At 46.5% G+C, this 20,696-nt stretch overlaps 11 protein-coding genes across 11 annotated transcripts; 2 read left to right on the top strand and 9 right to left on the bottom strand.

Annotated features, from left to right (window-relative positions):
• Positions 1 to 526: 526 nt before the first annotated feature.
• On the bottom strand, positions 527 to 2,805 carry C8R40DRAFT_1126622 (uncharacterized protein). Its single transcript, XM_046229032.1, has 5 exons — positions 2,688 to 2,805; positions 2,620 to 2,627; positions 2,527 to 2,568; positions 2,303 to 2,448; positions 527 to 2,248 (listed from the first exon to the last, which is right to left on the bottom strand). Exons 4-5 carry the CDS (start codon positions 2,363 to 2,365, stop codon positions 653 to 655), a joined length of 1,659 nt encoding a protein of 552 aa, XP_046081530.1. The 5' UTR covers positions 2,366 to 2,448; positions 2,527 to 2,568; positions 2,620 to 2,627; positions 2,688 to 2,805; the 3' UTR covers positions 527 to 652.
• A 52-nt stretch (positions 2,806 to 2,857) lies between these two features.
• Positions 2,858 to 7,810, bottom strand: C8R40DRAFT_1126621 (uncharacterized protein). Its single transcript, XM_046229031.1, has 7 exons — positions 7,181 to 7,810; positions 6,446 to 7,117; positions 5,596 to 6,391; positions 5,429 to 5,542; positions 5,285 to 5,368; positions 3,745 to 5,229; positions 2,858 to 3,686 (listed from the first exon to the last, which is right to left on the bottom strand). The coding sequence occupies exons 1-7, from the start codon at positions 7,711 to 7,713 to the stop codon at positions 3,024 to 3,026; spliced, it is 4,347 nt and encodes a 1,448-aa protein (XP_046081529.1). The 5' UTR covers positions 7,714 to 7,810; the 3' UTR covers positions 2,858 to 3,023.
• Positions 7,811 to 8,282: 472 nt separating this feature from the next.
• C8R40DRAFT_1026785 (uncharacterized protein) lies at positions 8,283 to 8,757 on the bottom strand (the record flags this gene model as incomplete). Its single annotated transcript, XM_046223091.1, has 3 exons — positions 8,283 to 8,429; positions 8,489 to 8,535; positions 8,586 to 8,757. Coding segments are annotated over 3 exons (366 nt in total), but the record flags the coding sequence as incomplete, so codon positions are not given.
• Positions 8,758 to 9,736: 979 nt separating this feature from the next.
• C8R40DRAFT_1175697 (uncharacterized protein) lies at positions 9,737 to 11,170 on the bottom strand (the record flags this gene model as incomplete). The annotated part of the gene is made up of 5 exons (XM_046232364.1): positions 9,737 to 10,389; positions 10,488 to 10,552; positions 10,604 to 10,781; positions 10,844 to 11,065; positions 11,116 to 11,170. 5 exons carry the CDS (start codon positions 11,168 to 11,170, stop codon positions 9,737 to 9,739), a joined length of 1,173 nt encoding a protein of 390 aa, XP_046081527.1.
• Positions 11,171 to 11,196: 26 nt separating this feature from the next.
• Positions 11,197 to 13,577, bottom strand: C8R40DRAFT_1126606 (uncharacterized protein). The gene is made up of 8 exons (XM_046229030.1): positions 13,326 to 13,577; positions 13,175 to 13,268; positions 12,930 to 13,121; positions 12,741 to 12,876; positions 11,922 to 12,688; positions 11,732 to 11,871; positions 11,518 to 11,673; positions 11,197 to 11,461 (listed from the first exon to the last, which is right to left on the bottom strand). Exons 1-8 carry the CDS (start codon positions 13,526 to 13,528, stop codon positions 11,260 to 11,262), a joined length of 1,890 nt encoding a protein of 629 aa, XP_046081526.1. The 5' UTR covers positions 13,529 to 13,577; the 3' UTR covers positions 11,197 to 11,259.
• Positions 13,578 to 13,809: 232 nt separating this feature from the next.
• C8R40DRAFT_1057120 (uncharacterized protein) lies at positions 13,810 to 14,622 on the top strand (the record flags this gene model as incomplete). The annotated part of the gene is made up of 3 exons (XM_046225127.1): positions 13,810 to 14,173; positions 14,235 to 14,364; positions 14,415 to 14,622. The coding sequence occupies 3 exons, from the start codon at positions 13,810 to 13,812 to the stop codon at positions 14,620 to 14,622; spliced, it is 702 nt and encodes a 233-aa protein (XP_046081525.1).
• A 960-nt stretch (positions 14,623 to 15,582) lies between these two features.
• On the bottom strand, positions 15,583 to 16,226 carry C8R40DRAFT_648077 (uncharacterized protein). The gene is made up of 3 exons (XM_046235767.1): positions 16,021 to 16,226; positions 15,943 to 15,965; positions 15,583 to 15,897 (listed from the first exon to the last, which is right to left on the bottom strand). Exons 1-3 carry the CDS (start codon positions 16,064 to 16,066, stop codon positions 15,655 to 15,657), a joined length of 312 nt encoding a protein of 103 aa, XP_046081524.1. The 5' UTR covers positions 16,067 to 16,226; the 3' UTR covers positions 15,583 to 15,654.
• Positions 16,227 to 16,288: 62 nt separating this feature from the next.
• C8R40DRAFT_1268098 (uncharacterized protein) lies at positions 16,289 to 16,902 on the bottom strand (the record flags this gene model as incomplete). The annotated part of the gene is made up of 2 exons (XM_046233983.1): positions 16,289 to 16,437; positions 16,479 to 16,902. Coding segments are annotated over 2 exons (573 nt in total), but the record flags the coding sequence as incomplete, so codon positions are not given.
• A 2,845-nt stretch (positions 16,903 to 19,747) lies between these two features.
• Positions 19,748 to 20,015, top strand: C8R40DRAFT_1057111 (uncharacterized protein; the record flags this gene model as incomplete). Its single annotated transcript, XM_046225125.1, has 2 exons — positions 19,748 to 19,812; positions 19,871 to 20,015. Coding segments are annotated over 2 exons (210 nt in total), but the record flags the coding sequence as incomplete, so codon positions are not given.
• An 18-nt stretch (positions 20,016 to 20,033) lies between these two features.
• Positions 20,034 to 20,189, bottom strand: C8R40DRAFT_1025993 (uncharacterized protein; the record flags this gene model as incomplete). The annotated part of the gene is made up of 1 exon (XM_046223078.1): positions 20,034 to 20,189. A coding segment is annotated over one exon (156 nt), but the record flags the coding sequence as incomplete, so codon positions are not given.
• Positions 20,190 to 20,237: 48 nt separating this feature from the next.
• Positions 20,238 to 20,632, bottom strand: C8R40DRAFT_1021403 (uncharacterized protein; the record flags this gene model as incomplete). The annotated part of the gene is made up of 2 exons (XM_046223013.1): positions 20,238 to 20,335; positions 20,392 to 20,632. Coding segments are annotated over 2 exons (339 nt in total), but the record flags the coding sequence as incomplete, so codon positions are not given.
• Positions 20,633 to 20,696: the final 64 nt, after the last annotated feature.

Genomic DNA, 20,696 nt, shown 5'->3' with positions numbered 1-20,696 from the left:
TCGGCATAAATGTACAGTCAAATGTAGACGGTCTAATGCTTAGGACACATCTACAATGCATCACAATAAGTACACAAGAACCGGAAACGATTGCGATGGAGTGTGATGGAATGCAGTGACTGATAATATTTGTGAGACAGTTATATTTGATGCAAGCGGTTCCAAGATTTCCGCCAATTTAGCGATGAACTCACCAATCCTCTTTGAGTCTGCTTAGGAGAGACTACAACCCTACTACAACATCCCCTCACACTAACTCTCAGCGGCTCGTCTCACTATATACCGGGAAATTATATCCCAAGCCAAACAATAGATCCTCAAAGATCCTCGGACGAATGACCATGATTTCGAAATAAAATCTATCTCCGAACTCAACCCGAGTCCCACTCCGAATGGAATCGGAAGTTTGATATACATACGTAGAGTAGTGGCTGGAGCAACTTCGAGACCGAGAATTCAGCAACTTCAGAAATTGGCTCCTCAGCCTAAGGCTTCAAATCAAACACAGAATCAAAAAGTCAGACCAGCCTTAACAACATGACGGAAAAGACCTGATCCGAAAATACGAAATACAGTATTTACACCTTGAGTCTGTAAGTACCTGATCTCTACGATCCAGCGTAGCCTGAAAGTAACTTGATAAGTACTGGGATCAACCTCTCAGTCTGGTGCGAGGACCGCCACGAATATTTACATCGACCTCCCTCGGTCGATCATCCCTCTCACTCCTGCGTACCCTTACCCATTGTCTCCTACTCTGCTCATCAATCACCCAGGGAGCCGGATATCCGTTTCTTATTTGCCTGTTCTGCTCTCCCAGACATAGTACCAGCTCTCGTAAACCTGCGAATTCCCCGTCACCACGCTTGGACACCTCCTTCCACACCTCCATTGCAAAATTCTCATCGGCTTCGGGGTAAGAAGCCAGTTTCGTACGTCTATCACCTTCTTGTTGTTTTTTACTGGGAGAAGCAAAAAATGCGATTCCAAGATCCATATGTATCGTCAGTTCACGAAGGTTGGTAAATTGACATAGGACGGTGTAATATGCGCACTCTGATTTACCCTCCAATGTCCGGTCAATATCTAACGCAAGATTGGTCAACTGCGGACAGGAGCCACAGATATCGGTGAGCTGGTCGAGAGTTAAACAAATACGCATAGAGTCCCCTTTGGAAGATTCGACCTGGTGGAGTGACAACGTGCGAAGGGAATGCGAATGGTGGTCGAGGATCACGGAGAGAAGGGGTTTCCAACTTTGGGAGGTTTTGAGAACGATAGATAGAGATTCCAATGGTCCACAGGAAGCTAGGAATATACAGAAGGCATCAACCATTTCTTCTATTTGGTCAAAACCGCGCGACGTGGTCAAGAGACGGACATCAAGCTGCTTGAGTGCAGGAAGATGGTAAGCGGGGTCTGTGCCAGTAAGACATAGAAAATCTAAGGAAGGTCGAATGTTTGTCAATGAGATAAGCTGGTCCAACTGCGTGTATGAGGATAATTCTTTTAACGCCTTTCCATGGATATGATCCATTTGTAACGACTTGATGCATTTCCGTATAGGTGCATCGACTTCGAATTTCTTGCTCTCCAGATTCTGGGCATACATTTGATCCATCGGACGCACATACATGACACAACCACCTGCCGAGCGGGAAGTTCGAGAAATAGCTTCCAAATTCGGCGAAAGTTTGGCAATGCGATCGAAAGCGCTGAAACGAAAGTCGGCTACAGGCCCGGTTCCAGTGATAAAATGTCCATGTAATGACCGAAGACAGGGAGAGTTGGCCAGTGCGTCTTCCGCGGGATCACCGAACGGAGTGTCTGGTGAAATTCGAGTCCAATTTCGGATATGAAGATGAGAGAAAGGATGATGATGGTGCAAAGCATCGAGGAGCACGAGTGGCATCTGTTCAGAATAGGCGAATGTAAATGATGCAAGGTGCGACAATCGGCTCAGAACTTGAACGAGTGAGGTCCACTTCGTCGTGTCTGGGGCTTGAATAGATTCATCTCGGCGCAGGCGCCAGTAAGGAGGAATACCCTTGACGGTAATGTGCCGAATGAAGGAGAGCATCTTTGAGCCGTTCTCGAGCCAGGATTCCATACGAGCGATTGTATCACGCTGTAGATCGGGGGAATAGTCCATCACACACGAACGGTGAAATATTGGTAAGGTAATATCGTACAAGGTCCGATTGGCACATATCATAGAGAGCAGTGAGTGCTTAGAGACATCGTGAACCTGAGTATCCGCTCTGTCAGTTCATCGCCGTAGGAACCAATTATCCAAACCCACGATTAGCAATATGTGACACAGGATATCAATATTGAGATCGTCTAGAGCTATCTTGGAAGACATATTAGGGTTTCTGAAAGCAAATTAAACCTTTGGAAAGCCTTGAAGAGACGCTTTATATCACAGTCGTGGTGGAAGCTGTGCAACTGCAACCTAGTGATCAGAATACACGGTACACAACAAGCTCAACAGTGTAACAACCCGGAGTTGGATCCCGCACATACTAGATTATATTTCCTCTGTTTTCAATAGAAGTAAGCCGGGTTCTGCTCAATATACATCAGTATGTATTGGGAAATTCCGGGATACATACGCACCCTGACTCCTGACAAGTACGCATCAATGGGGCAGTCTTTACACTCTCGTTCCAATGATTTTCCAGTACCTTGCTGTGCCATTCCAGCTTTGTTCTTTCGCTTTAAGCTTCAACATGGGGTATGTGATATGTGAATAGGTACAAAGTAGGTACAAAGATAAGCCATGAAAGAAACAGAGAGTTTGACAATGTTTGGTCAATGGTCACGTCCGCACCTCCATCCTCAGCGAGCAAAATAAGCGTTTCATGCCAGATACATCGCATTGAACAGAGTATGAAATAAGTATGCTGTGTGTAGTCGATACGTTACATATGCGCGACAGTCAAAATAACACAAGAAAAAGGCAAAGGAAAGCTGGATAGTACTGTCTACATATTATTATCGATGGAAGGATTTATGTTAGCTCAGTCGTCCGGTGAAGCAACCTCACTACTTCTTTGACTCGCACTATGCGCGGAAACTGACCATGCCGGCGAAGTCTCTCTTACCTCACCCTCAGTTTCCAAAGTCATACTCCTAGCCCGTGCTTCGCTGGACCAAGGGCCCTCGTCATCATCATCCTCTCCTTCCCCGTCAAGATCGTTAAGATCATCGCTGCGCAAATCAGTATCAAAATCAGGCTCTACCCCGACAGAGGACGACGGGGATGAATCAGCCAAAGACGATGGTGGTAGTACGGAAGAGATGCCGACATCATTAAAAATTCCCAGGAAAGGACTCTGTTCATATTCTCCTTCATCGTCGGTGGGTACACCTGAGCGAAAATGACTGGACTGACTACTTTGCCAGTTTGTCATCGTAAAGCCGGCTCCAAGAGACGACGTCGGAGAATCATTCAAATAGGAAGGGAGGGTGTCGACCTCACTAGGAGGGGTGGGAAGTTGTATATCAGTGTGCATTGGAGAAACGCCAATGACGTCGGAGGGAGCATCATTTGTCTCGTCGTCGGACGTAGAGGAGACAATTTGTGTGGGTGATCGTAAAACCTGCTCGACAAGTGCGTGGCTTTGTCCACCCAAGGGTGACGAGGAGCGACGACGGTAAAACAGAAGATAAGCATTTGCATTCTGCCAGGGAAAATGGGTTAGTGTACCAGACAACGAACAAGCACCAGTCTAGACGCACCACTGCGTTATCTGCAGTTGATTCCGAAACGAATGAATCATCAAAGTGATACCATTTGTTATTCATGTGGTTGAACGCATACGCTCGATAATGGCCCCCTCCAAGGCCACCGAGATGTTCATCGACAGCAAATAGATCATAGATTAAGGGTTCTGACGTTGGACCGCTTCCACCCTCAGATCCTCGACCCAGCAACTCGACAGAGTCGGTATCGACGCCCATTCTCTCCAAGCTAGAAATGACACGTCTCTCGTTGACTCGTTCATTCATGTCGAGTCCTAGAATTGGGAAATCGACAAATGCATCAATCTTGTCGCGTAACATCCTCGAATTGCTGAATCTCTTCAGATGTACCACAAGAACATCTGGCGTGCTCCACAAGTCGAACTTCTTGGTGGCCTGCTGATGTTTCTTGCACTGTGGACAATACCAGAGATCATCGGCGCCAAGCTGTTCTTCCTTTGTGAACTCGTCCAAACAGTCAGAGAGTGAGATTCCCCTAGAGGATTTCGAAGCTGCGGATTTCACGGAATCTTGATACTCTGGATGAAGATACTCATCCCAGATTTCCCAAAGAGCGTGTTCATACTTGGGGAAGGAACGCTCTTCTCCGAAATAGTAAGATTTCATATTTTCGTCGAACTCGCAGTACAGGACGTCATGTTCTTTCAAAAGTCCTCCTACTGCTGATTCCGGATTCGTGAGCGCCGTCTTTTCTGCTTCTTCGATCCTCGACTCCCAAGAGACTGGGGTGGACGTATAACCGCTTGTTCCGTAGTCTTTTTGTCCCGTGCTCAATCGCAATGTGAAAATATCCTTTTTGGGACCAAGCCGAATTGGCACAGCACTCTTTAACCCAGACTCTAGAGTGTCTTCTCCGATGTCGAGAACCATACTTTTTTCATCAACTATGTCACCCTCCTCCGGAGTCAGCAGAGGCGTGGGCTGCTGACGAGCCGGGACGGGTTGTGTCACGTTGACCACGGCGCCATCTTCACTAATCTCTGTGACAGTCTCTAAGCCATCTTCATCCATAACGTTGAGTGTGACAGTTTCCACTTTCTCGTCGATGACAGAAATTGGGAAGCCATCCGGCAACTCCCAGGTCCAAAGATCGCGCTCCTGCCTAGTCCATCGAGCTAATCTTTCGACGGCTGCACCATAAATACCTTCAACGGATTTAGCCTGTTCTGCAGTGACTACCACGATGGTGGGATATCCGAATAAGTTATTGCCCAAGCGATGATTGCCGTATGTTTTTGAGAAAGCATTAGTGCTAAAGGAGGTTGGAGGTGCATCACATAGTAGGAGCGGTAATACCCAAGGAGCATTCGGATGATCACTACGCTTCCATGTCCTCGACTGCTGGGAATTGCATGGGAGTTCGAAACAGATGATGGTGTCATTATCACCGATTTCTCCACAAAGTATCGTATCGTCGAGATTCTTGTAAAAGTGATGACTGAAGTATTCGAGAGTCAGGAGCTGTAATAAACAATATTTCGTTATAGTGGGTCACAGACAATAGCGAACGACATACGTTTTCGGGCGGTGCATTCATCCATCGCCCGAGGAGGGCTCTCAAGTCCTTGAATGATGCGTCACGTCCGATTTCGATTGGAACCTAAGAAATGTCCGACAACTAATTTGAACGCGCAGTGCACCATACAAACAACAAACACACCTTGAGATGAGGCTTCTTCATGTCCCATGGGACATAATAAACAGTGCTTCGCCACTTCTTTTGCACTGGTAAAGGCAAAGTGAGGTACATAAATGGGTCAAACGTTATAGAGATCTGATGTGGAATTCATGAACATGCAATTGTTGGGTATGGAAGAATTGACTGACTTTCTGGCACTCGGGACAGACGAGAGTACTGCGATATTGCCCTTGAAACAGATCCACGATAACACTATCGTTTCGCTTTTTATAACCTTCCCAACTTTCCCTCGCAAATCTCAACATCTCTTTATTGTCTTCCAAGTCTTTATTCCACCCATGCTCCTGAACGTAAATTTCGCGTTCCTTAGCTTCATACTCTTCCTTTGCGCGCATGTATTCATCCTTGTCTTCTTCTTCGCCGTCGATTTCTGCCGTACGCCGTTCCCTGAAGGGATGCAACACAGGAGGACGGGCACCAAACCAGTCCGGCTTTTCCACGTAAGGCTTCTTCAAAACTCGGTTCAGATCTTCGTGCAATCCATCGAGTAGGAACGCAACCAGTTCCTGAGAATCATGCTGCTGGTACCCAGAAAATTGTGGAGCGAACCGAGATAATTGGGATTTGAAGTCTCGAGGGGAATAGGACGTCGCGGATGGGTTCAAAGTAGCCCCGTCACCAGAACCACCGAAATTGTTGCTGAAGTTGGACGTATTTTTGAAAAATTTGGACACTTTGTTTTTCGCACCCATTCCGCCTGATCCTTCCCTGAGCTTATCCAACGCCCCATAGGTGTGTGCAAGCTCCGATCCTGCCCACATACGAGTCAAAAGAGCACCAAATCCTTCGGCGATGGCACCTCCCATGCCAAGAGGATTGTCTGGGTTCAGCTCACGACTGTAAACCCCTGTAAGAAAATACTCTGTTAGCTCCTTCTGATGTCCGAGGCATTGAATGGCTGAATTCATGAAACATGTATTTCCCCTGAAGCAAACATTAAACTAATGCCCAACGGAATCTGAATCCAGGAACACTGACATGTTGCCCAACCCCAGCGTTCCGGGTTCAATCCACTTCTCTTTCGGCTTCTCCTTTGAAACGACCGATAATTTCTCGTTAACCTCTGCTCTGGCATCTCCATTCGATTGGCTATTCGAAAATAAAGATGATGAGGAAGCTCCAGACATACGATTGAAAAAGGCGTCATTGGATTTGAACAAAGGTTCAGGAGTGGTTTCTTCAATTTCAGACTTTACTAACCACTCGCGAGTCGTTATATCCTGAAATTCCAGCGCAAATGAGTCCTGGCTTTGGAACAAAGCCTCTTCCAAAGTCTTGGATCCATTTATTGTGGTGTCAAGCAATTCAATGGCGGAAAATTTGGACATAGGAAGTTGCCGCGAAAGATGAGAAGCACTCGACTCGTTTAATCGCCAGAGGCGGGATTGGGGGAGATTGCTGGCTATTCCGGTATGAAGGATTGATACAGATTCACGATGCAGGTCCTTGAGCGTTGCGTGCGCAGACAGTGTTATGGTGGCCGGTAAGGATGTTTCGGATGGGGAGGAGATGTATGCTTCATCGATTTCGTCTTCTTTGGTAAGGCGGAAGATGTAGAATTTCGGGGGATGAAGCTCCACGGCAATGGTACTTTGATTGTATCCGCGGGCAATAGTATTCCTACGTAGAGATGTAGGAGGTTCGCCGTACCTATGTATATGACGTCGCGATATTGAATGCAAATTCGGTCGTAGACAAAATAGCGACACTCACCAGCTAACCAGCAAGCTCCAAGCTTCATTTGGAAAAAGCTCAAAGTCCACATCCTCCACCAGGCCAGGCTTGAGGTTCCCGAATTCGTCTATCAACGCGCTGGTGGAGGGAGATCCTAATTGGCTTTCTGATATTGTGGCTTCATTGGACTTGGGGTCTATTTCGCCCAAAGCCGCTCGCCACCGACAGCACCAGGCCCGATCGACGAGAAACCAAGTTTGATTCAGCGCGAGAGGCGTACGCTGAAGCTCGGCGATGCGCGTGAGTTTGTCAGCAGAACTGGGCCCAATGTGACCCTGCTCCTGCATGTAAGAGTCCATTTCGGAATCTTCGACCATGTTCTTCGCTTCACCTATCGAGAGAGGATCAATTTGAGGTCGGGGACTGCCGCGCTTTAAGGATTCTTCTGTAGCAGAATTTGCGGACGTGCTTCTTTGTCTTTTACGAGAAGAAATTGTTGTGGTAGAAGATGAAGATATGGATGATACAGAGGTCGGTGAATCTAAAACAGAAGGTAGATCCTGTATCGTCATCGAATGAAGAGGAAAGTTTGTGAAACAAAGTTAAATCAAAGTATTATTTGAACGCGTATGATGATGTGACTCTGTGACGTTACGAATTCAAGTATCGATTACGCACTTGGACTCAGCAGGCTATCATGAACATCAACGGATCCATCCGATCCGTTGGTCTCCGCAACTCGGTCTTCAGTCTTGCATTCCGACGATAATTTCCGCCCTCTCTTAATGATCATGTCCATCCAACTCTGCCTCCCTGAAATATACCCGAGCGAGGTTTCTTGATCTTCAACGACAACGTCCTAAAGGAATGTAGGCCCTAAATGCCATCTTCTATTTACTCTCTCTCTTCCTTTGTCTCCGGCAGTTGAAAGTAGCCGTATCTTTGTCAAAAACCTGTTCTTATCAACTGTCTTGCCACATCTTGCTCAATGTTCAACTCGATTAGGGACGTATCATCAGTGGTTTCATACTTTCCTTCAATTCCAAACAGCGAATGGTTCTCGCGGAGTGACTGCTTTACATAAAGGTATAGTAGACTAACGTCCTGATCTCTATTCGACACAGTCGGCAGCGCCGACAAACCATTGAGCAACTATTCCACTGATAGTCTGTGACTCCCAAGTTTCGACAAATGCACCGACATCGGCAGGTGTTTCGCCAGACACGGAGATGACGGACATAACGTCGTAAGTTCCATCATTATGGCGGACAAGAGGGGCGTTTTCGTCCTACAAATCCTCTCGTCGTCAAAAAGAATGGTTTTGAGAGTCTAAGTATCCCTACTTACCGTGAGGATATGGTTGGGATATTCCTCACCGACGGTGTGTCCAATCGCTATGCAATGTTGTCAAGATAAAATCAAAGGTGGTCATTGTAAAGCGTACCATAGTTAATATCTGTTTGAAGGTCGTCTGGACCAAGATCAGGAGTCGGGGTCATGATGAAATAGCAAGTGGTGCTATTGCTGTCCTGACGGCTGACGGGATTGGCAACTGCGAAAGTAGCACCAGTGGCAGCCCCAGCTACGAGAGCGACGAGAGTCTTTCCGAAAATCATCTTAGGTGTTCAAAGGATCGAAAGTCGAAACTGGATGGTGTACAAACATTCAGCGACTTGGTTTTATACGGCTCGGCAATCCCTACCCAGATCAATGCGTTGCCAAAGCCAAGAGACAACGGACATAAGTGACCGTGCTGTTAGATAGTATACCCCGGAACATGCACATTCTACATAAATCGTTACACAACTCGCACTATGTACATTGGCAAGGTCGATTGAATCCGCATTAAGTATTCCGGGAATGTCGTGCCTGATAATGACTAAAGGCTCTCACCATCAGGTGTGAGATCATCCATACGCAGGGCATCGAAGCCCTCACCGAGTTCCTCGAGGAGAGCGGAGCATTCACAAAGACAGGAAGACATTGCCCAACCCCTAAAGAACCAGAGTACTTCATTATGAATCTGGGAAGAACCCGACATCATGTTCCATGGTCTAGCAGAAGAAGATGTGACACCAGACTGGCAGGAGGAAATCATATTCGGATGACTCAGAAATTGAGAGATGAATCCAGTTATCCCCGGGCCGTTCCTTCTCTTTTCACCCACAACACCCGGGACGGCTGGTACACCACGGCTGCATGGGCATTGGTTCGCGGGTTGTGGGAGAAGCAACTTGCTAGCTGCCAAGTCCAACAGAAACCAGAACGGGCCACAGTGCGATTACAGCAGCAATAGCGACTGGGTTCTCTCTGGTGGCCTTTCTTCCATTTACTACGGGCAGAGTGCGGAAGCACATTAACTATTTGTTTCAACTATTTCAAGGCCACTATGGATTGTGTAGGTACCATCCCCAACATTCCACATGTACATACATGTACAGAAAAACACCGAGACCATTAGCTATATCATGGAATATCCCTCAAATCGAGGCATGGAATTGGGCGGTAGGCGATAACTGTGTTGATCATATATGGACCTGATAATGAAGAACAATGTGTTTGTTTTACTCATCGAAATACATCATCAAGTCTGTCTTATCCTACGACGGGCAGCATATCAGATACATCATCAGGGTCATCTCCTTCCTCAACTCCCTCTTCAACATTTTCTTCCTCTTCACTATCACTCTCCTCCTCACTTTCACTCTCATTGAAGGTTAGTGAAATATACTCATCACCCAACTGGGCATCGTTAGCTGCTACATGTTGCATTCGAGATTCACCTTGAGAGTCAGCCAGATCAACCAACCCAGAGACGACAGTAGAGGAAGAAGATCCATCAGAAGAAACAAAAGAGGAAGGAGGCTTCCTGTTGCGATTTGCGCGAATCACATGCGGAAGCTTGCATCCCTTAGTCGAGCAGCCGCCCTTCTCTGCGAAATCTGGACACTCCCTGACATGTTGCTTATCACAATCTAGTCCCTTACCGCAGTATCCAAGAACAGCGAAGTCGCGGCATACACCATGACGAGCGCCCACGTTTACATGCGGAAAAAGACAGTTTGGACGAGTACAACGACCTTTGTTGAGAAAGTGGAGGCACAGAGGGGTACGTTCTGGTGTAGGATCGTGGGAAAGATTGCAGGTATCAGCAGTATTGGGACAATTCTCTTGCAAAAAGTTCCAGCAAATGGCGATCTTTGAGGGGTCGTGCTGATATATGCAAGTAAGGCCGTGCGAGCAAGTACCTATAATCAAAACAAAAGCATGGTGCATTGAAAGGTGAATAAACGCCAGAGAAGGTGCACTCTGATTATTCCTTGTTCAACGACTGACGATAGCGCACCTGTTGTCGAGAACCGAGGGCATTGCTTGTCGGAGTATTTCATACGTTTGTTTGCTCGTCTCCCCCTGGGAAAAGTTGAATGAAAAGACATGTTCGTATCCAAGAAGCAGACAAACTGATAAGGTCTTCGACCGTTCGTAAGAGTCATGTTGCCACCCCGACGGCCGCGAGAGGATTTAGGTTTATACAGACGGTTACCGGCGCGAAGATGGCCAGATTTGCGGGCATACTGGGTTGGTGCTGGCGTTGATGAAGGCATTGGTGTAACGGGTTTGCTGAACGATGCTTTAGGGACTGGGCAGGAATTGATAGCTTCATTTGTGAGAGGTTAAGAGGTATGTACTAGCGCGACTTACGGTCTTTGCGTACTAAAGAGCGGCCAGAAGATTGGAAAGCGATGCCGTTTATAACTACTTCTTTGACTTCAGTTGTCGATGCTGGTGGCTGCGTCAAAGTATTTGAAGGGACTGTGGAGGTCGAGGGTCGGATATACTTGTTTGTGTGCTTGTAGTTGGGGTTGACATAGGCATTTGTTCTTGTTGGTCGGGTCGATGCCGATTTATGCATGTTGATGGAAGCTACAAAATAAAATTTGGCATAGGAGGAGTCTTACAATCGCCTATCTTACCCGTAAGTCTTGCGATTTCGCTTTTCAACTGTGCTTCATTTGAGGAAGAGGCCATCGTCGCCGTAGTGGTACGAAGAAAACTTAGATGTCATCAATGGACTACGTAAGCAGCGCTATACAGTCGGACAGCGGCATGTGGCGGCATTATAGGACGTCTTCCTCTACACGTCGTATTACACTAGCCATAACATTATCGACGTCAGTGAGACTCGTCTCTTTTCTAAAAACCTGCATGTACATTTCCCCTATCATCCCTCGTCGATCTCTTGTTTGGGCCACACTGCGAGCTATGTGCCAATGTTGTGGATTCTGACCCCTGGAGAATACCTCTTGTACATCATGTTGGCTAGAAGTAAATCTTGTCAGCAGGGGCCCATTGAACAACTTTGTCGATCTCCGTACCCTTGAAGCAACGCCTGAGCACTGAATAAATGTATCGAGTTCGAAGTGAACTTTTCGGAATCATCCTGAACAGAAAACGGTGCTCGCCCCGATGCGAATATATGTCGATCTTTAGGTTGAAGAATCTTCGTCAGCGACGGGATCGTCTCAATTGAGCTAGCGAATGCATAGACATGAACCCTCATTTGACGGCGAGGCAAGTCACCCAACTGACCTCTTCGAAGGTTCCTCGTCGAGAATAGTCCTCAGGGCTTCCAGAAGATCGTCGGCCGTCTTAGAAAGAGGTTCGAGCTCGGGTATAACCAAATTCGGGTCCTCGTCTAGGTTGATGAGAGCGAGCAAGAGGGGATGTTTCTAGGAACACTATGTGAGAAAAGACAAGGCAATGAAGAAGAAAAACCAACCGTAAGATAGTAGATCTTCCTCTCTCTGGTATTCGAAGAATGGGGATCTTCAGCGAGATGGACGATCGTGGACATGAATTCTTGCGGTAGGATTGAAGAAGGCGAGGGCGAATCTGATGGTGTAGAGGAATTGGGTATTATGTCTGATTCGATGTCGTCCAGTTCAGCTGTCGTGAAGTATTCTTTATCGACTACGTATTTCAACTCTGTAGCATCCAAATCATTTGTCATAACACCCTTTGAAGAAATAGCATCGTCCAAAGCACTCTGGTCTACAGCTCCATCTGGAGATCGAAGTATTTCTTCGCGCGCAGTATCCGGGTTGTCTATCGTGTCAGGCTCGGCTTCATCTTGTCCTCCCTTGGTTGGCTTCTTTCCGTTCTTTCCAAAGTTTAGCCAGCCCCATTTTCCAACATCCATATTCGGCATACCCATTCCCATGAAAGTCGAGCGGTGAGCATCGTCCGTTGGACTGTGTTCTTCACCTTCAACGGGGTGCAAATGAGAATCAGGAGGTCGTTTAGGTCGCATTGTGGCATCGTGTGTAGTAGAGGTAGAAGGTGAGGGAGTTAAATTCTCTGAAGCGGAAGGAACGAGGGAAAGTAGATGTTTGGAAAGTATTGCTGGTAAATGAGCTTCCGAAAAGCGAGTGGAAGGAATTGCGTGAGTCGAAGTCACAACTATTGAAATGATAGTATCGGGTATATCGTTTGAAAGGGTATCTAGTAATGGCAGCATGCGACGGTACATTGGATGTAATGGAGTTCCTAAAGCAAGACTCATTTAGATTAATGTAAGCGAGGTGCATGAAAAACACACCCAAGTGCTGGCCAAATTCGAGTCCATCCTCTATGTTCCAAGACCATGCCCATACAGTAAAAAATCTCTCTAATTGCAGTTCTAGAGCCTGTTGTCCGAGTGTAGATAGAATGGTGGTGAATGAACCGTGCGTCAACTGGAAGAATCTTAGTCCGATTGTTTGACAGAATATGCGGTTATTCACCGTACTTTGAATCGTTCATAGCCTCTCATGAGATCGTCTCGCAATGCTTGGTCGTTCACCGAAGCATCACTATAGTCATAAACTGTGATTGAGGGCTCCTTATTCTTCCCTTTTAGAATACTCGTGACACCCTTTTCCTTCCCTTTGGAATTGGTCTTAGGCATTGTTACTTTTGGAGTCTTTGCCAGTTCTACACCCTTTCTAATAAATTAATTGGTCTCTTTGGCGGCGAAATATTGTGCAGACATACCGCATGTATGCAGAAATCAGGTTCCGGGCAGACCATTATCATTCTGCGAGTTTGAGAGTGGACACTCTCGCACCCGTTTTCGGTATCGAACATCCTACAGATAGACATAAGTATGAGCGATCGTTCTTGCAGTGTAAGGTATTGTAAGAACCCGGAAAAGTTCACCAAAGCCTTAGCGAGCCCTACTTGTCGAAGCATACGGTCGCGCGAAACTGCCCGTTCTCGGGACGTATAGAACAGGATTTGAGCCTGCTCTTCCGCATCTTCGTCGTCGGGATTGGGAGTAATTGGTCGTAGTGTAGTGTTGTAAATAGTGAGGTATGAGAGATTTGGAGGTATTCTAGCAGCGTCCATGAGAAACGAAGTGGTAAGACTTCAAGCAGAAGGCCGAATGATTGCCGTGACCCCCGCCTGAGCTCTTCTCTTCCATCATCTGTCTTCACGAAGGTTCTCCGAAATGTATCTCAGTCCAGGGATCTTCCTTGTGACTTAACGATGAGGCCACAATGACCACTTTTGTGACGCTTGTAGTACCATCTGCTTGTATGCTGCATCCACAATGTCATCACAGGGACGTAGCTACGGCCTACTCTTATAAAGCGTCGTAAAAATTCCTCGATTACGCAAATCTAACAATGTCCCAAACTTTACTGCCACACGACCCCAACACCACAGTCTCAGGTGAACCGCTGACTCTTGGGGAAAAATCTTACGATGCAATTCAGCAAACTGCATTTTCTTTTAAACCCATTTCGAACATTAAGCAAGCTTTGTGTGCCATGCATCCATATGCTGCAGAGCCGAGTCGAGTTGTGCCAGCCTATCATTACTGTACGCATAACATCAGCTCGGACCTTCACCAATGCATTATATTTGACTCTAATGAGCCAAGTGCGCGATTGATTGGAGTTGAATATATCATCACGGAAAAAGTTTTCGAGACGCTTGACGATGAAGAGAAGAGGCTTTGGCATAGCCATAAGTATGAGATTGAGTCTGGTGAATTTTGGGTCCTTCATTCTCCGGATATCTTCTCCCTGACAGTTTGATTATATTAAAGGCATCTTAACTATGGTCGCAAAACAAGGGATTCCTGGCGGCGTTGACGATATGTTGGAAATACCAGCTCTCAAAGATCTGCACACCACTTACGGAAAAACTTGGCATCTGTGGCAAATAGATCAAGGACAGTAAGTAATAAAATTCGTGGCTGCCCGACATGGTTTGATCCCGCCATTAGCTCGCTTCCTTTAGGTCTTCCAAGCCTTATGAAGTCTTTCAACGGCCCTAGCGACGTTACTCCACAACTGATTAGAGAACACGAAGAAAGGACGGGTACCAATGTCAAAGATAAAGCAGAATATCGTGCCAAGCATCTGGACACCTCCTACAAAGTAATGGAGGGTGCTGATGCTAAAGGACCTGAGTTTCAGTTGATTTTCAAGTGAATCGGTCAATGTATATATGTGTTTTAAATGATGTTGAAATTGTCGAAGGTGGAAACTAAACTCAGTTCACTTCAGGTTCACTTAGACTACAGCAAGTCCATGTCAATCCGTGTATCAGCATCAATTCGATTAGATCATGTATTTTCTGCAAGAAAACTATGCTATGCTATCCTGTCCTAGGTTTCATATGGAGGCGGTAAGTTCTAGGGTCGGTAACTGCTACAGTGACTGCTAGGTTAGTAGTCTCTATCTTCTACTACTATCATGCCAGTAGAGTTTGAAAATTCTTCAAAAATCACTTCAGAAATGCCTTTATAATAGTCGTATTGTTCTCGGCTTTGGTACACTTATAGCATGACATATTAGGATGCCTTCCATCTACTTTTTACTACCAAGACTTGTTTTTATTGAGAGTAATAGAGATCCCGTCTCGCGCCTGGGGTGTTTGAAAAAATCAGTCACATCAAATGTCACCAATTTGCCGCTAAAATTGATGCAGGAGTTGCAGGAGAATGTCACAAAAAGTCACACATCTCCATCTTCAACCTCTTTAACCTTGAATACTGCTCCGGATAACTTCGGAAATGTGTTCTACTGAACTATGGAAGGCATATTCACACATGTATACACATTCCCAAGTAGTTTAAGCTATCTTGCTTATAAAATAAAGTGATTCTCAACAATTTTGCAAACCTGACAGTCAAAAGGGCTTATGCAAGGAGATCTCAACTGTTTTTCTCACAGAAAAAGCACAAACTAGGTATTTCAGGTATTCATAATGCAATCCCGAAGCATACATACAGTAATAAGAAAGGAGAAACACCTACAGGATATGTTTTCAAACTCCCCTGGCTTTTCAAAGCCGGCAGGCACGATAGGATAGGATAGGATAGGATATAAATTATACTGGCGAGGTCCGTTGCTCGAACAACCAGTTTACCATACTACTGTACATTTACATATGCGTCTATGTCTCCTGTACAGCTATGGAACACACACTCTTATTATGGGGGTCGTAATGTATGCTTGAAGTCATCCTGCCCTCCCTTGGCATTGACGATACACCCTTTCCCAATTCAGTAGTGCATGCTGAATTATGTTGAATAGACAATTTCTGTGGCATAAAATATTTCCAATACCTTGCAGTCGAGCACGTAGACCATCATTATCCGCCAAAGCTGCTTCAAGCTTGGTGGAGACGTCATCGAGCTTGGCCCACAACTTCCTATTCTCCTCCCGAAGAGTGTCGTTGGGTGAGTTGATGGTGGTGGTGACCTTTTTGAAGGCGTCAGCTATCGAGGTTTTTCGGTCCACCCTCACCTCTTCGCGTAGATCCGAAAGCCCTTTGGATATGAGAGATCCTATTCTCGTAAACTCCTTTGTGGCATATGTGCGTACCTCCATGACATCCTTTGGCTGGGGGAGAGTTTTCGAAAACCTTCATAAATCTCTATCTTGTCCTTAAGCGTACGAAATTCCTTGTCCAAGGTCCGCTTCCAATCTACACCGTCCTTTAGCAAATGGTTGTTGCCTTCAAGTGCCTTGATACGCGTCCTAATATCACGTAAGGAGACGCTGCAGGCACTTTCGGGGAACCTGATCCGTCAGAGATGACAGATTCGTCTACGTGGGCACCCAGTCCAGACACTTCCACATCTACACGCACTCTCAGCTCCCCAATTTCACCCCGAACCCTTTCTTCGTTCTTGCGTTGTATTTCTACCAGCTCTAATTGATGACCTCCCAGAGCAAGCGTGTTGCAGTTCAGAGCAGACGCCACGACAGCCGTCGACCTCTTCTTCCCAGTATTTGAACCTTCAATGCGTCAGCAATGGCAGCCTGATCATCCGGAAAACATTCTGACGAGGGTGGTGAGGGGTCGTCGTCGTCGGAAAGGATGGACAAGGATGAGTTGTCGTTGGTCTGCAAGCGAGTGGAGGATCGGCGGTTTGGCATAGGCTTCTTCTGAGGAGAGGTCACTTTCTCCTTTTCGATTGCCTTCTCTTTCCCTTTGAACTTCTCGGCCGTCGCATTTGCTTTAACCTTGTCTTTTGGTTTACTTTTCTCGGTGCTACCCTGTAGACTGTCCTTATCGCTTCTGTCATGTCCCTCGGGCTCCTCCAATGCGGTTTGGTGAGGAGATTTTGCCCGCGAATGGTCATTCGATGTACGATCTCCCAACGTCCAAGAGTTTGGGGATGATTGGTGTTCTGGTGAGGTTGCAGAGTTTTCAGAGTGACTGTTTTGCCTGAGCTCGGCTTTGCCCGTGGATGCAGACATATTAACAAAATCAAGAGAGAGTTCGGATTATAAATGGGGTGTTAAGTTTCAAGGACGCGTTTGCAAAAGCGAGCACATAGTTCGGTAGCAAGCAGAGTTTGTTTTGGTTTCGAATCCCACGCCGTAACAAGATTCAGTCTGGCACCCGAATTGCCTCGCAGTTTTACGTTCGAGCTCCAGCACGTACACTCCATGTACAGTTTCTTGAGCACTACTTTGTTTTGTTAAAAATCCAGATCCAAGTCCTTCGAGAACACCGTTGAGGGGGCAAGAATCCAAGCCCTCCCGGGCACCCAGATGATTCTTCGCGAGTAACCAAGCTCTTATGAGCACAAAAGTCCAAGCTCTTCCTGAGCACACAGTCCAAGCTCTTTGTGAGCACTATGATCCCTTCCTGTATGTCCAGTCACCAAGCTCTCCAAGCACTCAGTCACGCAAGTCGAGTCCTACTATTCAAGTCCAGGCTATGAGGCGCAGAATCCACCAAATCCGGGGGTGATCGATAATCACTCGTTGTCGAAGCATACTATTTTGCCGGTTGTTGTTGTTATTGACAAGGATGGTTTTACTCTAACACCAGTATCGAAACCCGATATCTCTGTGCACCAGTAGATGTTCTACCGTGAGAGAATCAAAGGATGATGATGGTTACAGAAAGAGTCGATCTCGATAGTATAGGTGTTGATATCCTGTACCAGTTCATCGAGCTCTGACGGTGGCTTGAATAACGCTTTATCCCATGACAACAGCTCTGTGATCATTGGGGCTACGATCGGGACTATCGTCCCCTTGACTATGATTGTCGCATTCGTTGCAGTTATATGGATTCAGCGACGATCTAAGAGTAGGAAATTGGAAGATTCGTCAGAGTCGGGGTTTCCCCACCAACCAGAACACCAGCTGCACTTTCCTCCGCAATCACCTACTTTACTGGTTCAAGAAATTCCAATGAAACCATCACTCCATTCGTTGCGATCCCTGAGCAACATACTCGTTCGAAAGGTAGCCCTACAAACCGTCCTGCACCGCAGAATACCAATAGCCCAGGCAGAAACTCCAGTTTTTGCGCTACCCCCGGCGAGCTCTGTCGGGGAAAAAAATGTTTGCTCCACTTTCTGTGAACACACCTATTTCTCCCGTTACTACACATGCAGACCATGATACTGTGGCAGAGCAAACTTTGAGCTCTCAGAGTCTGGTATCAATCTCGCTAGGATGTCCACCGGTCTACCTCCGCTCATTCAAAGACAGCAGCTACTAGAGGAGGAAGCTGGCCGGCTACGTCTCCAGATCATGAGCATGGTCAATTCTGCTTTGCCTCGTTCCGATCAAGGTCCCACGGCGCAGAATTTTCAGAGTGAGAATCACCAAATGGCTGCTGAAATGGAGAGGATGAGGACGCAAGTAGAAACGCTGGAACAGGACCGGGACCCGTCGTGGGCACGAGGATTATCAGACGAACCCCGAGCTATATCGCCTCAATAGGGAGATGACACATCGACATATACCAGGAGTAGCATACACAGAGAGTGCATTACTATAAGTTCAAATGTAATCCACACATAGTTTCAAACGGATGTTTACGACGAAAAAATTCACAACGTCCAGGAAGCCTCTTCATCGAATGAATCAGTCATATTTGTTATCGTCTCTAAACTTTTACTCCACTCCACAACTTTAGGATGTGCTTGGACCTGAGGATTTTGTTTCAGAGATCGAGTAACGTTTCGACTGTAGGATGGAATAAACCTTTGATGGATTGAAATTCAGTACTTGAAGCCCGTCAAGGGAAGTGGCGCGAGACAGTGCAACATATGCTTGACCTGAGCAACAAAATCATTTATGAGGACAGCGTAGTCAAGGGATTGAGCAGCATAATAACCTTTTTCAAATACCTTGCCCAGATCAACTTTCACTCTGTCGAGTGTTTGTCCTTGTGACTTGTGTATCGACATCGCCCAGGCAAGAATCAACGGCAACTGGGATGAAATTTACAGATGTCATCGAATGTGTCAGTCGCAGTCAAGTAAATCAGGCTGACCTGAGATCGGGCAGCCTGTATTTCACCATTGGGAAGCTCCACTTTGAAGCTTTCGGGAATGACCAGCATCTCTTTGTGAGATCCGTTCGGCATAACGAATTCTACAACCGGTAATAGTTGAGGTACTTTAGCAGTAGGAGCTGGTTTAGACGAAGATGAGACAGGCTTCGAGTTAGAAGCAGTTCGCGAGGGATCTTCGTGGTCTCCGTAAGTAGCTGGATCACAAAATCGAACAACACGACCCATTGAGCCATTGACCAGATTCTCGTCAATGTTCTTGATTAACATAACCTGGGGTTACCAATCATAAGCATCGCCGAAGTAATCAGAGCCTCGAATGCTTACCTGGGCTTTAACTCGAAGAACTAGGGTTGGGGGAGCCATGAAATTACTCAGTAGCTTCTCCCGTTGAGGCCCATCCACCGCACCACTGTCGATTGCAGTATACGTACGAGATTCTTCTGACAACCGATTGAGACGTGTGCTGTTAGAACGGTCGACATCCTCGCGGCGTGGAAACCTGGGAAAGCTATCTGAGGCCTTCAGAATAGATTTGAAGCGAAACACTCACAACTCAGTGGGGCCAAGGCCATCATCGTACGCGATATCTCGAGAAAGTGAGCGAAACTTTGCAATAGATTGCGCCGTCAATACTCCGAATCTCATTTCGTTCAACATGTTGACAAAGGCTGGATATTTACAGGCCCGATTAGCCTAGCCATACGCCTGTGATATTACAACAAACCTGGATCTTTCTGTCGGAAGACTTGTGTCAAATTGAACGTTCGTTGAATTGATTTGGACCAGTATGCGGCTTCGAAGGCAAATTTCACAGAACCGGACTTGGTCACTGGAGGGAGTTGGAAAAAGTCTCCAGTAACTACGATCTGTATTGTCAGATTCATGAGTTGGTAGCCGTAACGTAAGCGAAAGGAAACTCGTCCGCACCTGTATGCCTCCGAAAGGGAGAGGACTTTTCCTAATGATAGAACCTACCTCTGCGAGTTTGTCGAATAGGTCACCATCAACCATGGAGACTGTGGGGATGATTTGCTACTTACGCAATGAGTAAGGGCTGAATTATCTCACCTTCATCAATGATAAGTACTTTCGTCCTAGTCCATCTAGCGAATGCTTTCTTATTTTTGCGAGCTTTCCCAGCCAATTCTTTGGCATTTTCGATCCCTAAACCGAATCCAGCAAACGAGTGGACCGTGACACCGCCGATATTGCAAGCCGCAATTCCTAGACATGTCGATGAGAATAAATGTAGGGAAGGAAGCTTGAAGGCAGAATCACCTGTAGAAGCGGTGATGGCGACCGCGTCTAATGATTTGTGCTTTTTCTTCATGGTCTTTATAATTTCACGTAAGAGGACAGACTTTCCAGTCCCTATTCATTGTTGAGGTCAGTCACATTGCGCATATAATGAGGCAGGATGTGCTTACCTGCACTCCCCGTATAGAATACACTCGTTCCTTCCTCTACTAATCGGAGAATTTGACTCTGTTCTGGACTGAGAAATACTCCAGCCGGTCGTTTAATAGCCACTGGACTACTTGTGCTCGGCAAATTCCTGATTTGAGGCCTGATTGTCGACGATCTAGACGTTGTCACCTTCTCGAGGGCTTCTTCAGACCAGGACGGCGGAAGTTGGCGCTTCTTCTTGGACGGAGGCACATTACTGTCGTCTTCGAATAACAGCGCTGGATCCGAAGGCCTCTTGTTGAAAGTGCGGGACTCAACAAGAGGC

This window comes from Lentinula edodes (assembly GCF_021015755.1).
Source record: "Lentinula edodes strain Le(Bin) 0899 ss11 chromosome Unknown C8R40scaffold_45, whole genome shotgun sequence".
NCBI lineage: Eukaryota > Fungi > Basidiomycota > Agaricomycetes > Agaricales > Omphalotaceae > Lentinula > Lentinula edodes.
This window is presented reverse-complemented; position numbering and strand designations above follow the sequence as displayed.